At 37.1% G+C, this 15951-nt stretch overlaps 1 protein-coding gene across 6 annotated transcripts in view; it reads right to left on the reverse strand.

Moving 5' to 3' along the window:
* The window catches only part of Rgs7 (regulator of G protein signaling 7), a 397879-nt gene that overhangs the window by 104825 nt on the left and 277103 nt on the right, over window positions 1–15951 (reverse strand). For all 6 annotated transcript variants that reach the window (XM_028755245.1, XM_028755241.1, XM_028755243.1 and 3 more), the window contains one exon: window positions 15859–15909. In XM_028755245.1, coding sequence (XP_028611078.1) covers window positions 15859–15909 — 51 coding nt within the window. The remainder of the gene's footprint in view (window positions 1–15858; window positions 15910–15951) is intronic.

The raw sequence follows: 15951 nt of genomic DNA on the forward strand, positions 1-15951 counted from the left end.
CTTGGAAAGATATTATTATTATTACTCCAGAGATATGGATTTGATGATATAGAACAAAAGAAGAAGGTACTACTATCCCTTGGTATTTATTAAGAGTTTGGTTTTAGGAATCCCTGAAGATACAGAATTATAAGGATCTCTAAGTCTCAAGAAAAATAGAATAATATTTGCATGTAATCTATGAACATCTTCCTAGGTACCATAAATAATTTCTAAATTACTTAAACACCTAATGAAATATAAAGACTTTATGAATAGTTGATATATTTTCTTTTTAAAGAAATGATGACATGAAAATATCTATAGATCTTCAATACAAATGTGATTTTCTTTGTTAAAAATAATTTATTTTTATTTTATGTCCATTGGTGTTTTTCCTGCAAGTGTCTCTGTGAAATCAGGTCCCTTAGACCTGAAGTTATAGACAGTTGTAAGTTGCCATGTGGGTACTGGGAATTGAACCTAGGTCTGGAGGAGCAGCCAGTACTCTTAACCACTGAGCCATCTTTCTAGCCAAGGGATTTTCTTATAATTGCTTTTATCTATAACTTTACACATTCATACATGAACAGTCTTGAGTATGTGGGGCTGACTGTCTATAAGCTAGAAATATGAGGTAGTTCTTGGTGAGATGTGACAGGTAGTACAGAAACTGGTGATCAGACTGGAGAAACATTTAAACACAGCATCTACACTAATTAATTTGAGAATAAAATGAGGAGGCTAGTTTTAGAATGTTGCAAATAAGATGCCTATGACCCATTTATGCTTAGATCTTCAGAGGACTGTTGGCACTGTTCATCAGAAGCTAAGAAGTAATAGATATACATTTATAGCAGGAGTCATGCTCATCATGAGCTAACTGAGGAAGTATGGGTGTGGAGAGCTGATACACAGAATTTATGTCCAAGTCTCCAAGACCTAGGAAGGAGACCAGGTTGCAAGGAAGGATAATAATGTGTCACAGAATCAAACCATAGTGCACCAGGCAATGAGGCAATTCGAGAAAACCAAAGTGCAGCAAAGAGTTCATATAAAAAACAAAGACATGATGATTGAATGATTGAATTTATTAACAAGAAGACATTAGTGACCATAGCAGATAAAGTTCCACCCTATAAGAGAGGGATACAAACAATATTCCAATAAACTAAGATATAAATTAGAGTGAGATTGTGATTAATAAATGCTACTGAGTTTATGAAATCAGAGGAGAATAGGAAAATAGCAAGAAAATACCATGGAATCATATGGGAAGTTTTACAGTGAGAAAGAAATGTAGTGAGTAAGTCAATAAGCAGATCCCAGATTAGTATTGTTTATTAAAAGGTAAAATATGAGGGATGGAATAGTAACCTGATTGTGATGTCAGAGGAGAAGGTGGGCACAGACAAGCTCAACAATGATGGAAAATGGGCAAGATGGGTGTAGACAGAGGCATAATATTGTTTTCCTGCAGTAGAAGTTAAAATATTAGAGAAAAATTTTTCTTGCCCACTATTTCCTCCCAAAGGTTATAGTCCAGTATTGACCATAGCAAGAGACTATAGTAAGAGAGTAGAACTAAGGGAAATAGATCACACTTTAAATGATCATTCTATTGAATATGAAATAACTTCTACTAGGAAAACACAATGTCAAAATGTCTTAAAACCCTGATGGGTTGGAAACCATTGGGCTTTAGTAGGAGTAATCCACAACACCGAGTGACCATTCAAAACCACTGCACATGATTTCAGTAGACTGAGGACTGTAGACAGGGTGATCATGCATTATACTTCCTTTTAGTGAAAGCATTGGGATAATAAGATGGAAGGAAGGACATTATGAGGCTTAGTGAGCAGAAGTATCTAAATGTTTTACTATTGGTGTATTGATTTCCTCAGTGCACACCTTAAGCGTTTTAATCAGCACTGTACCACTGACACATGCAGACCCAGGCAAGTTATGTGAATGCATCAATAACTGATTAAACATGATGAGGCTCACCTATAAAAATTTTCCTTCTAGTTACAGGTCAGACATAGATTTTACATTATTTATTTTATGACAGAACAAAGGGTCTTTTCTTTTCTTACATGAGTTATAATATATTAATCACTAAAAAGACAACATAGCAAATTCATTTCTGAAGACCCTAGACAAGAATACTCATTTGTCTAACCAGCACCCTGTTAATTTGAAACACTTTCCCTTCCAGAGACTTCCTGTGATGTCATGACTTGGTGTTGGCTAACGTGGAGCCCCTTCTCTGCTTGCCACATCTAGATCACCATCAGTTAAACGTCTTCAAAGCCGGAAAGAGTCTTGCACTGAGTTTTCCTCCTTACACTTACATGTCCTGAGAAAATTCGTTAAGCTCTCTTTTTATTATGGTGCTGTGTTTGTTTCTAAACGCTGTAAGGATGTCTGTATCTCTTAACTGACATTCTCCCAAGTCTCTAATGCCCCCATCATTCATAGACATTAATATTCCACAAAAGTGCTGGGTTGAGATGCAAGGAGAATTTCCACATGCATTGTTCAACATAGCCTAAGCAATAGCGATCTATTCATGTGAACATACGTGTTCATATACACACAAATTCCTCTAAGCGTTCCTTCATTTTGAAATATTGTACCTTTCTGCCAACTAAATTTAATCTTCTCCCCAGACTGCATATATCCAAAGTAAATAATTTAGCAAATTGGTTGTTTCCATATATTGGGGATGTTTGTTCCCTACCACCAAGCATTAATATTTGGTGGCATTCTTTGGACACTGTGTCCCTAAGATCTCCCTAGATTAAGTGGCTATGTAATATGAGCACTAATAAAATGCGTATGAAATTTAAGTGGAAAAGAACATTGGCATTAGGGGTAGCTGCCAAAAGTTCTTCTTCCCAGCAGGGGGTGGGGTAAGGAGGGAAAGGTGGGGAGGACAATGGGGTGGAAAGATGGGGCTGTAGCTCTCATGTACTTCCTGTTCCACTGTCTGTCTTCCTATCCCTTCTAAAGGGCTCCGTGGCACAGCATTGTGAAATGTCATGATTTCCAGTTAAGGACATTTTAGCTTGTCTTGGCTCTAACCTTGACAAACCAAGCATCTGATAAAAAGTCTTTTATAGTTTCAGCAATTTGTTTCTGTTTACAGTACCACACCAGTGACCAAAAATTTATCAGCTTGCCATTGGACATCTGTTCGTAAATCAGGCCCATTTGTCAAATTTGGGGGACCAGCTGGGAGCCTAAGAGCACTAATAAAACAAAGAGCTAATGTTAATTAAAAAGACAAAGCAGTGGAAATTTACCTACTACAGAGGGACAAGAAGTTCTCCCTCTCCAGGACTGAACTGCATGTAGCAAGTGTCGGGGAAAATGCTGGGCTCTGAATATGTCAACCATCCAGAGACTCTGTCTTACTTCCCTCCTCCTCCAACAGAAGCCAGTCATTCCAGGAATGCTGACCTACCCCTTCTCTATGAACCATAGAAAAAGGTATATTCACAAGTTTCACACTTTTTAAGCTAAGAGTAAGAGATCTGACCTTGATTGGTTAAATCATATTTAATAAGACAGAATATCTTTCTGCAGGAAAAAAATGATAAGGGTCAAAATCAAAGCACAGCATACCACCATCACTTCCATTGAAACAATATAATTTTAGACCTAAAGATCTAATGTGTAACTCAAGAGTTTCTTTGTGATTCTCATGATGACCTTTTTTGGATTCCCAGAATTCTGTACAATTCTTATGCTTTATATAACATGTCATACTTTCTGCTAACAGGAGTTAGTTTTTGTTTGTAAAACTCATTTTTCATGAAATAAAAGAAATTTTGTTAAAGTGTTTCGAAGTATTTTGAGTACTTGGTAGCCTCTCTTTGCTCTTATTTAAAAATAAATGGATCATTTGAAACCTATGGGTAATGACCCTGTTTCTTTTCTATAATTAAACATTTTCTGTGTCATGGAGAGCTGTGGACCCAAGAGCTTTCTCTTTGAGGGAAACCTCCAAGGAAGCTTGTATCATGAATGTAGGAATGTTTCTACTATGTTGCTAAGTGAAATGTTAAAGACTGAAAACGACTTGTTTTTAATGTCAATGGTCTCTTTTTAAATGTTTAGTTCAACATTTATTGCACATAAAATATATATCAGATACTGTATAGGAGACAGAGAAATAATTTATCTATTTACAAAGAATATATTCTAGGGAATGTACTCCAAACCTTAGCAAATTTCCTAAATACAGATCAGTATGTACTGGTGGAGGGACTGTATATATCAACAAAGACATTTGCATGTAAAGATGCCTTTGGGATGCTGAGGGAGGAAGGTGATGATTTGAAAACCAGACAGGACTGCATAGAAAGTGCATTGCTTTTGATAATGCATATTCCAGGATGGGTAAGGAAGACATTCTTGTCAGAATGACCTAAGACAGGTTCAGTCTTGTTTATGAAATTAAAAAAAGGAAGAGATGTACAGAGCTGTGAGGGCTGCTTATCAATTCCTATCTGATATTGACCAAGGACAAAGAAATGGGCTTCAGGCAGGAATCTGACATTAGGCTAGAACAAAGAAGTAATTTCAGGCAGGAATATAAATCTTAGGCTAGAACAAAGAAGTAGACTTCAGGCATGAAAATGACTTTGGGCTAGGACAAGGAAGTAGGCTCAGCTATTTTGATCATCCTACTAAGCCCTTGAAATAGTGATCATGGGACTTTGTTTATTGCCTTGCTTGTTCTTTGACTATTTGTGTTTATTGTCTTGCTTGTTCCTTGACTATTTACATCTATTGTATTGATAGTTCCTCAAGCTAGAACTGACCTTAATACTTGTATGTAATTAAAATGGTATAAAAGCAAAAAGGAAGAGGAGGGATGGGATAGGGGGTTTATGGGGAGGGGGGAATGGGGAAAGGGCATAAGATCTGAAATGTAAATAAATAAAGTATCCAATAAAAAAGTCTTAAAAAGGAAATGTTCTTGGAAAAAATATTCTTTTTAAAAATTATTTTATTTATTTACATTCCAAATGTTGCCCCCTGTTCCCAGTACCCTTCCCAGAGTTCCCCATCCCTCCTCCCTTTGCTTCTGACAGGGTGCTTCCCCATCCATGTACCCTCAACCACTAACCCATCCATACCTCAGCCTTCTGTAGCATCCAGCTTCAGGCAATGCGTCACTGGTGAAGGTCAACCAAGAGTCAGATATATAAATTCAGAAACTGGCTAAGGGTAGGATAAAGGAAAACTATACTCTCTTCTCTCGGAATACAACTCACTTCAACAGAACCTCGATGTCTAATTTTGAAGCTGTTGGTCACTGCCACAAGATTCAAGAGCCTAAGAGAATAACTGGAGGAGGGAGAGATGACTATGAAACATTTTACTTGCTTCTTTTTAAATTTTCATGCATTTCCCAAATTACCTAGAGTGGATTCCTACTGCTCTTTAAGAATTCAAATTACTTTTAAAACTCTACATTATAAGGTAGGCTGCATAACCACCTACCAAGCAGTTATCAGGAGAATATGAAAAATACTAAGATGCCAAAACTTTTAAGTTTAGACTCCATTTTAGAGAACCTGACTTAAGTTGGAATTCAGGTAAACTAACAGGCTGGTATCTACCATTAGTTTCCAAGTTGGCCCCCAACAAAAACCAAGCCTAGCTCTAATCTCTAGGTTAATCCCCAACAAGGCCAAAGTTTCCAGGTTATACCCCCAACAAGAAGAGTGTCTCCTGGTTATTCCCCCAGCAAACCTGCACCCCAGATTACAAGCCCACCCCTTCCCTAATGACCACCAATGCAGAGAGGAGCAGTTTATGATATGACTCCCAACAAAAGCCAGTTATGTTAAAGGTCATGGGAGCTTTCCAATCAGATGCTTGTACATGTACTCCCTGCTTGCTGCTTATTATAAAGCCTTGCCCCATAGACATTTGGGGCTCCTGCATCACCAAAACCAGCCAGTGAGATGGTAGTGCATTTGGGGGGACCAAGCCAGCTCGAATAAAGACCCTGCTGTGAGTTGCATCAGATAGGCTCCTATCTGTCTTTTTGGGAATTACTAACATTTCCCTGGCACAACAAGGGGACCCTGGTGTTCTCCTAGAGAACATCTATGGTTTATCGCTGGTAAAGTTGCCAGAGGCAGCACAAAGAATGGGGAGGTCTGCCATTTCTCACACAAAAGTCCAGGACAATCAAATGTCAGGTTTGCTGAAAACAATCCTTTGGAATTCAGGACAGTCAATGACATACACAAATATTCCAAAAATTGGTTTCCATCAAAAGAGCAACAACTGATAGAAAATACATAAACTGCATAGCCGCCTGCAAAATGAGTTAATCAGAAAGCTACGTGGTGAGCTTAATGTTCTCTAATGGATCTCCCAGCACAGGTGTTAGCGAGCACAGCAGGAAGCAGGAATCCGGAATAATTCAAATGCTTCAATTAATAGAACTAGCAGCAAATTAAAACTCAAGTACATGTTCTATGTGACAGTAATAGTTTTTAAACTCGTTTTACAAGGGATGATCAATTTACTGTCAAAATAAGTCTGCATGTGTGATTTGTGACCAGGTGATGGTGAGAGTTAGAGAAATCTCACAGAAAGTTCTGTAGATCACAAAGGGGCCACTAACACTCTTATCATGCTTTATAGAGTTGTGTAGCTAGCATTTCACATTGCTCATAGTTGAAACAAAAGGAAAAGCTTCCTGAAATATGGCAAAGAGACTATGACAAAAAGTATGACGAATAGCATTTGTTCGCAGTTCAAACACTTAGGAGAGAAATTCCTATGTCATCTCTCAGGTGGACAAATAAAAGTCCTTCACTCTCTCTTTAATAGATGATAACGAAGTCTGACTCCAGTGAAATCTGACACAGCTGTTCCTGGGTCTTTCCAGATTAAAAAAAAAATAATAATCACTTAATTTCCCTGCCACTTTCTGATTGGCAGGGCTGATAAGTAAGGGTATCTTCAGATGATGCCCACACTCTACGGTCATACTAGTTTTGTCAAGTTCCATTTACTTTGTCTCCCCTTTATGCTTTTCTGGTAAACTCTTTCCTTTTAAGATTGTTTATGAGTAGAAAGCATGTAGAGATAATTGAGACCTCTGTGAATGTGGGTTGAGCTTATCAACAGTGGGCCCCTGGGGAGCTGGGAGCCAACTGGAACAATCCAATGGGTGTCTCTTAACTCAACCCTATACCATATCTTCCAGTCGTCTGCCTGGAGCTCTGTGCCTAACTACCATGTTCACACAAAAGGGAACTACATTGCACTTTCAAGGTATATACATAGGTTTGGTCCTTTGAGCAGACCCATTGAGGTGAAAACAACAATTCCCTGAGACCAGTGGAGTCATTAGTCTATAGCCCTGCTATGACACTGATGTCTAGTTGAAAATGGTTAAGAGACCAAATTCTATGTAATTCTACAACATTAAAGGGAAATGTTAGTAACCAGGAAAAGCCAGAATATATTAATTAGCTTGAATTACAGTAATCATTTCACTATGTACCTCAAACCATCAATTTGTCACCTTAAATTTATACATTTAAAAAAAAATTCTACCACAAAAAAGGTGTAAAAATTAATCCTACTAGAGTTGTTTGTTTTGTATTTTTTCTGTCAATAACAATTCAAATTGTTATGTAAAAGGCATATGAATGCTCCAAAATATTAACAACACAGAAAGTTAAGGAGAAAACAAAGAAATCAACTAGTGACTGGGGAACTAGACAATATAATGAGACAGTTTTGCATTTTCCCAATTGCTCTGAGGAATATTTTTTACCTTTTCTAGCAGACAATGAGGAACTATCAATCTACACTGAAATAGGAAGTATTTCTAAGTGGAGTCAGACTTCTACTCAACAGTTCATTAAATGTAGTACAAATGTGCACATTCTAAAACAGAAAAGACAGAAGTTCTAATTAGGTTTTTCACACCTTTAGAGGCGTCACTAATTGCTAACAAATCCAATAAGCAATACATACCCAATCCTACAAGATACATACAAGGAAATTCAGAAAACTCCAGCCAGACAATTAGGGATATTAGGCTGTCATGATTTAAATAAGATTGGTCCCCATAGGCTTATATATTTGAATGCTTAGTCACCTTAGAGTAGAATTATTTAAGAAGAATTTGAAGGTGTGGCCTTGTGATGGCTTTGTTGGAAGAAGTATATCACTGTCCATGGGCTTTGAGGATTCTAAATTCCATGCCAGGCAAGTGTCTCTGTTTCTCTGTCTTTCTATCTATGTATCTATCTATGTATCTATCTATGTATCTATCTATGTATCTATCTATGTATCTATGTATCTATCTATCTATCTATCTATCTATCTATCTATCTATCTATCTGTGTCTCTATGCCCTCCCTTCTCTCTCTGCCTGCACATCAGAATGTGGTTCTCAGCCACTTCTCTAGCAACGTGCTTCCCTGCATGTCTCCATGCTTCCAGCAATGATGATAATGGACTAAACTTCTGAAATTGTAAGCAAGCCCCAATTAAATGCTTTCTCTAGTAATAGTTGCCTTGGTCATAGTATCTCATACAACAATAGAACAGTGACAAAGACATGCTCAGTTCAAAATAGGGATGCTTGTAAGATAGCTGAGTACCTGTTGAGACCCAAACAACTACACTGTGTTGTCCTCACCACCAGTGGTCTGAATCCCTGCTATATACCCAGATGTCTCCCTCAATTGCTTGTCTGTATATTATTAATTACTGAGACACAGTTTCTATATAGACAGAATGCTGGATGTTTCCAGCTAGAGTGGCTGGGGAGCAACCCCCAGGTTCTCCCAGTGTCCACACACCAGGTCTGGGGCACTACCCTGCTGGGATTCTAACCCAGGTCCCTATGCTTGCACAGAAAGCGTTTTTAACACTGAATCATCTCCCTTGCACCAAATGTTTATATTCTGAAAATAAATGCCTCCTTATGACATGACACAATGGGTTTTGATTTTTAATTATTTAGAACAAGAATAATTAGGTGAGTTGATGTAAATGGAACTTATCAGTTCCAGTAAGAAGGGAAATAGAACCATGTAAATGAAAATGCTAAGTACAGGGATAAAGGGAAGGGTGAAAAAGAACAGAGTATGGCTACCTAAGTTAAAACAAAACCTTCCTTCATGAAGTATACCTTTTGTCATAGCAAACAGAAGTAGTTAAAACAAGCAGATATTCAAAGATATAAGAACAGCAGTAAGATTTTTTTTTCTTGAAGCATTACTCATAATATAAAATGTGTGCACCTTTTCAAGAGACACCTCTGTGTAATACATATTATCTGAAACTAGTTTGAACAATGTTTTTAGAGGTATACTTGAAGACTCTGATCCAGGATATCCAGCATCAATGTTAAATGATGCCATACAAACCCAGAATGTTTGCATGTATTGGTCTCCCAGGCCTGAACAGTAATAAAGGGGTCACTTTAACTTGTTACAGATTAGCATGATAGCTTGAAGAATGAACAATAAAAAATATTTTTATGAGCCCATGAGGGTTTTGAGTGTTTATTTGCAAAGCGTTTTAAATGTTGCTACTGGGAAAGATTATCATTTAAAACAATTTGAATGTATGAAGAAAAGACTCTTTTTTATTTATTGTAAAACACAGGGGTAATTATGTGCAAAAGATGGCTCTAAGTATTATGTCTAATAATATGTCTAATAATTATGTCTTGTCAAGCATGTCTATGTCTCTCTCATAGTAACCACCATTTAAAAAAAGTAATATCCAGATTAGAAATATGTGTTCAACAAGTTGGAGATATATTGAGCAGAGAGACTAAAATGTTAAGATTCTACTTCAGAGTCTTGTGTAAATTTGAACTTCACATTTGGTTGTGTTTTCCAATTGTTGGTTTTCCAACTGTAAAATTATCATCTGCTACTTCATGATACTGATGTGATAATCAAAAGAAATAACCCATTTAAATGGCTCATAAAGGGATAAAATGCCTATCAAATCCAAATATCAAGGGAAACAGACATTACCTCTGCCAAGCTCCCAAGAGCTGAAGCTCCCATGAGCTCAGGCTCCAAGGACTGACATTTCAGGAGTAGTCTAACTAGATCTGTTAGGTATGTAGAATAGAGCCTCCATTGATAATGGACTTCCATCAAGTGAATTAACAGGATTTACAGTGCTTTCCTGAGAGGACTGCAGGCTTCGGGATACAGATCTATTCTGTAATGGTGGACCATGATGACTTGATTTAATTCATTCAGTGACAGTCTAAACCAGTTGCTAATGGAAGATTTATACTTTTAGTTAGTTTTCAAATCTTGACTCACTCATTGTAGGTTTATAAAAAGTAATTCTTCTAAAAGAGCTTCTGATTACATTTGTTTCTTTGTGTTTGAGGGACTGCCACAGTACACCTCTGGAGCTAGAGGACAATGTGCAGGAGTTCATTCTCTTTCTCTACTTGTGAGATCTGGGAATTCAGACTCATATCATAAGCAACAGCCTCTATCCACTGAACTGTGTAGCTGTTCTGATATGTGGATATTTTGAATTAAGTTATTACTTTTGACAATTTTATATTTATACCTAGTCTTATTTTCTGTCTTTATTTCAAGCTTTGTATAAAAGCACCATGTTTAGTTGTTTGATGAGCTTAGTATTTCTTAATTCTGCCCTTTCCTGTTTTATTTAGGAGAACAAAACCTGAATTACAGTTGAAAATATACTTGATAATATTCAAGCCAACCCTCACTGTTAACCAAATCAGCTGATTGTTGCAAGCTAATCAACTCTAACACTTTAATTTAACCATTAGAGAAGGTGTGTGCCTTCTACCATGATATCTGTTCAAATGATGTGATAAGAACAACACATGTAAAATAAAATAAAAGAGAAACTTAACCCACACAATCAACAAACAGATGGAGTGGTGACAACTGGCAATATTCCTGACGTTCATGGCAAAAAAAAAAAAAAAAAAAAAAAGGAACTGAAGACTCCATGGCACTGGTTATGTTTGAAGACAAGTATCAAATAGCACAAAAAGAATTCAATTCAGACAAATGTCTTTGCAGAAAGTTAGGAACAACAAATACAATTTAAAGACAAAATCAAGATTCTGGCCAGCTTCTACATTGATTCATTGGAGCTTCACAAAGCACAGTACTAAAGCATTGTTAACACAGGAGGACAGTTAGAAACACTAACTCATACTGCTGATAGAAGCCCATTTTAGATCCTAGCTGCTCAGACTCTTCATTCTGGTCAGTGTGGCTTCATGGGCCTTCAGTGAGAGGAGACAAAGATGACAGATGAGCAGAATCACATCAAGAAGCTATTGATGTCCGGGTTGTGGGAAATAGATCTTACAATTCTAACCAAAAAGTGTTGCAGTATTTACCACAGGGAAGGGGTGGAAGTAAGAGGCAGAACAAGTACAGACACAGGTTTCTGAATTCATAGTTTGCTTTCCTGAATGAGATAACAATGAGAGGAGTATGAGCAGGAATCCCCATGGTGCTGGATCTTGAGACCATGATGAGAAAGCAGGGCTAGCAGGCTGCAGGTTGAGAGAAATACTACCTAGCTGCCAGCCGAGCAAACTGTTACATGCCAAAAATCTGAGAGCATGGCCCTTCCAGATGGCTACAGTGTTTCAAAGAGCAAAGCAGAAAGCAGTCAAGACAACTCAGGCCACTGGAGGTAACCAGAGGATTTACAAAATCACAAGCTGAATGAGATGTGTACTTACACTGAAACTTTGACTGAGATGGTTTATCATAGAAACAAAAAAAAATTAAGCCCCCAAAGCAAAAATAAAACCTAATGAACATTAAAGGATAATTCTGAGCAATTAAGAAAATAAGCAAAAAATATTGCATTTAAGAGAAAAGAAAAGTCTGCTCTGTGTTCCACAAGATACCTGGTAACCCAAAAGACTACTAGTGTAAGAGGAACTCTGTGGGCTGTCCTAGATGGAAAGCTTCAGAAACGCCTGGACTTTGAAATGCTGAGAAAGTAGGAGGACCTTCTTTCAAATGAGGATAAAATATAAAAAGAAATGAGGTAGATTTTGGGGCGTGCAGCCTACATTTCTTGTGTCAGGCCGTCTGTTGCTTGGCTCCCACACAGATCCTGGCTACAGTACAGTTGTCAGTACATAGAAAATGCCTCTGCTAACATGGAGAAGTAACAATAAGGAAGCAATGATTGGTCCACCAACTGGACACAGCAGTAACACACATGGAAAACCTCAGGGGATGCTAAGATAGGCAGTTCTTTATTAATGTTGCTCTCTGGTTTTTCTTTTGTTCTCCTCTTGAAGAACAGTCATTGAACAGAAGATCTCATGTATTCAACAGCAAAGACTTAATTCTAAGACTAAATGGGAACACAGGAGACATTTGGAAGAATAAGTCTGGGCTCTGTGCTGAGTTGTGTTGAGTTCTGCCCCCTCCCCAACCCCAGTCAAAAGATCCAAATGGGCATTGAATAAAAGTACAAAGCATCAGTTATGAAAACGTCAGAAAGAGTGCCATAGACACTACATGTATGGTAATTCTTAGGCTTACGTTACTTAGCAACAATGTGTGTGGATGGTTGAGAAGAGATGGGACCTAACACCACAATCTGTCTGGTACATTATAGATTGGTTATGGAGTTAAAAGGCATCACTGGAGACTGAGACCAAACCAAGTGAAAAAGAAAGAAGGACATAGGATGCTTTGAAATCAATCTCCGATTCAGTGGAGGACCAGTTTTCCCATAGCTTGCAGTAAGAATTCAAAAATAGTTATTGAATGAACCAAAGTGTGAATAAGTCAACAAGGCACTGATCTTCTTATAATATTCTCATGTAGTTCCTGTAATGATATTATCCAATTAGATTGAAGTATAGAAGAAATCCAGCACATTAAACAAATCTTGTATGTCTATGTGGTTGATGAGAACACTCCCCTCCCATAGGCTCAGATATTTCAATGATTGGTCCCTAAGTAGTAGAACTGTTTTGGGAACGATTAGGAGGTGTGGCCTTCTTAAAGGAGGTACAGCACTGTGGCTGGGCTTTGAGATTTAAAAAAAAAAAAACATGCTAGCTACAGTAAAAATGTTTTCTCCCTTCAATTTATAAATAAGATAGAAGCTCTACTGCTCCAGTGCCATATCTGCCTGCTGCTGCCATGTCCCCTACCATGGTGGTCATGGGCTCAAACTCTGAAACTATAAACAAGCCCCCAAATAAATACTTATGTTTATAAGTTGTCTTGGTTATGATGTCTCTTCACAGCAACATGAAAGTAATTATGGTAGTTCGTATGGTGGTTGGAATAGGTGGCCCCCATTGGTTCATGTGTTTGAATGCTTGGCCCACAGGGAGTGGCACTTAGGAGGTGGGGCATTGTTGGAGCAGGTGGGGTCTTGTTGCAGGAAGTATATCACTGTGGAGGCAGGCTTTGAGGTCTCTTATGCTCAAGCTATGCCCAGTCGCAAAGTCTCCTTCTGCTGCCTTTGGATCAAGGTGTAGAACTCTCAGCTTCTTCTCCAGCCCCATGTCTGGCTGGACACCAGCATGCTTGCTGCCATGATGATGATGGGCTAAATTTCTGAAACTCTAAGTCAGCCCTAACTATTTCCCTTTAATAGAGTTGCCTTGGTCATGGTGTCTCTTCACAGCAATAAAACTCAATTTGCTTTCTGGTAATGGAGTCTCATCACAGCAATAAAACCCAAACTAAGACAGTTTGTATTGTATATGTGTCCATAATGTATATATGTACATCTCAATATAACTAAGGATAATCTAAATTCTAAGTAAAAGATTATGGAGCTTTTTTCTTTTAAAGAAACAGTACATTGTGCCTCCATGTCTGGTGATATTAAATTGCTATAATGGAAATGAAAGGGATTTAGGCTTTGTCTAACAAAATGGAGAATATCAACATGCAAACAATGTGCATTTCTTGGTTTTGGACAAGCCCTGAAGATCATGAAACTTACTTTACTCCTCATGGGCCATTGAATCCACAATTGTTATTTTTTCAGCTGTTTTTCTCAAACAACTTATTTCAACAAATTACTAACATTTAGGATTTCAGATTTTCCAGTAAGGGTATCAAACAACATTTTGCTACCAGATAGAACACTAGCCAGGCAGGAACCAGGCATGAGATTCTCTCTCATTTGTAAACCTATTCAAGACATTGGTGAGTTCCAAATTAGAATAGACATCATAATAACGACATCGGCTCCCTTCTAAACAGCTCTATACATGAGTCCATCAAAGTAACTTTCTTAATGTCATCCGTAAGAGCAGAGGAGTTACCAGAGATATTTTGAGTGCAATGTTACACATGCAGGACAGTCACCATTGCATTTTATATTTTAAAATTTAACACAGAGGCTTATATTCTGTATAGGGTAAACTTGTTTGTTCAAACAAACAAATCATCAAGTTAAAAACTACTTTTTACTTTTTGCTTCTCATAATATAACTAAAAAGCTTGGACTTCATGGTGAATTCCAGGTCAGGATGGACTATAGGGTACCTTATACACCAATTTTTTTAAAAAGAAACTATTAAATGGTTATTGAAAAAATATTCTTTTGATTAACACTTCGATCTATAAGATCTGTATGATTAATATTGTTGGTTAAGAATAAGTAGCACATTAGGAAACTGCTATAGTTATGCACATCTGGAATATCAATGACACAAAACCATATTATGACCTTGATAAAAAGCATGGCCTCCTTTCATTGTAAGTACTTCCTCTCTCACTTAATGACAATGCAGCGCTATACAATAGCTGTGTCATTCATTGGTTATCACCTTTGGAAGTGTAGTCAAAGCTTATGTATTAAATGAGCATGAGTATATATAGATTGATATATACAGAATTCAAGCTATATTTTCTGATGGCATGGTTTCATTAAACTATTACAAAGTAAAGGCAATACCCTTTAATCTCCACAATGTATCAAGTTTAAATAATTCAAATGTGGTAATCTGAAGAGTGGGAACAGGCGATATAAAGCTTCCATGCTAGACAGTAGGTGGCGGGTTCTATATGTAGGTGTATGCCCACACTTCCCTCCACCATGCCCATCCTTCCCCTGTGGCTGGAATCGCAGCTTCTTACAAGCTACTGGATTGTCAGCTTCTTCTCTAAGAAGCAGGCTTATTTGTATTTCAATGACTTAAACAGTTGGTCACACATGAAAGATTTTCACATATACCGAATGCCTCATATGTGTAGGGGCTTCTTCCAGGAAACACAAAATGTAAGCTGGTAAAACTTGTTTCAAACTTGAGAATTTAGAGCTTTGTTTCAGAACTGACCATGTCTACCAGAGTAAATGAGTTCAGAACTTCAATGAGAGTATTAAACACATGCACGCACACACACACACACACACAACCAAAACCAAATGGCTTTTAAATCTCATTCAAAAATAGAACTAAGGAAAAATGATAAATTAATGAGATTCATTTTAAAGTGTCCTAAAGGAATATTTCATGATTTCATAATCATTTGCTATAAATTACATGTATAATTATTTATTGATATATGGCCATACAAAATATTCTAAAAATCAAAAATAACCATAATTAAATAATATAAAATGGGTTATTACATATGTGAAAATCATATATAGGAAAAAATAAATTATAAAATTATATTTAATGTTAATTGAATGTATGTTGACATTGTATAAATGCTAACCATACAGTTCAAGTTTAATTATGTTCATTATTAAAAGATTTGCTTGATTATTACTTTAAATTGCCTTGAGAAAAACATATTTATCAAAACCACAAAGAAAATAAGTCTAGCAATGGGAAAATGATTTATTTACCTGGATCTTCTATAGTTAGGTTCTTTATTAACCACTGAACAATGTCTGACCCTAGAAAAAGAAAAACACAAATCGATGAAAACCTTTTGTTTA

Source organism: Grammomys surdaster, unplaced genomic scaffold, assembly GCF_004785775.1.
Source record: "Grammomys surdaster isolate TR1022 unplaced genomic scaffold, NIH_TR_1.0 126051, whole genome shotgun sequence".
NCBI lineage: Eukaryota > Metazoa > Chordata > Mammalia > Rodentia > Muridae > Grammomys > Grammomys surdaster.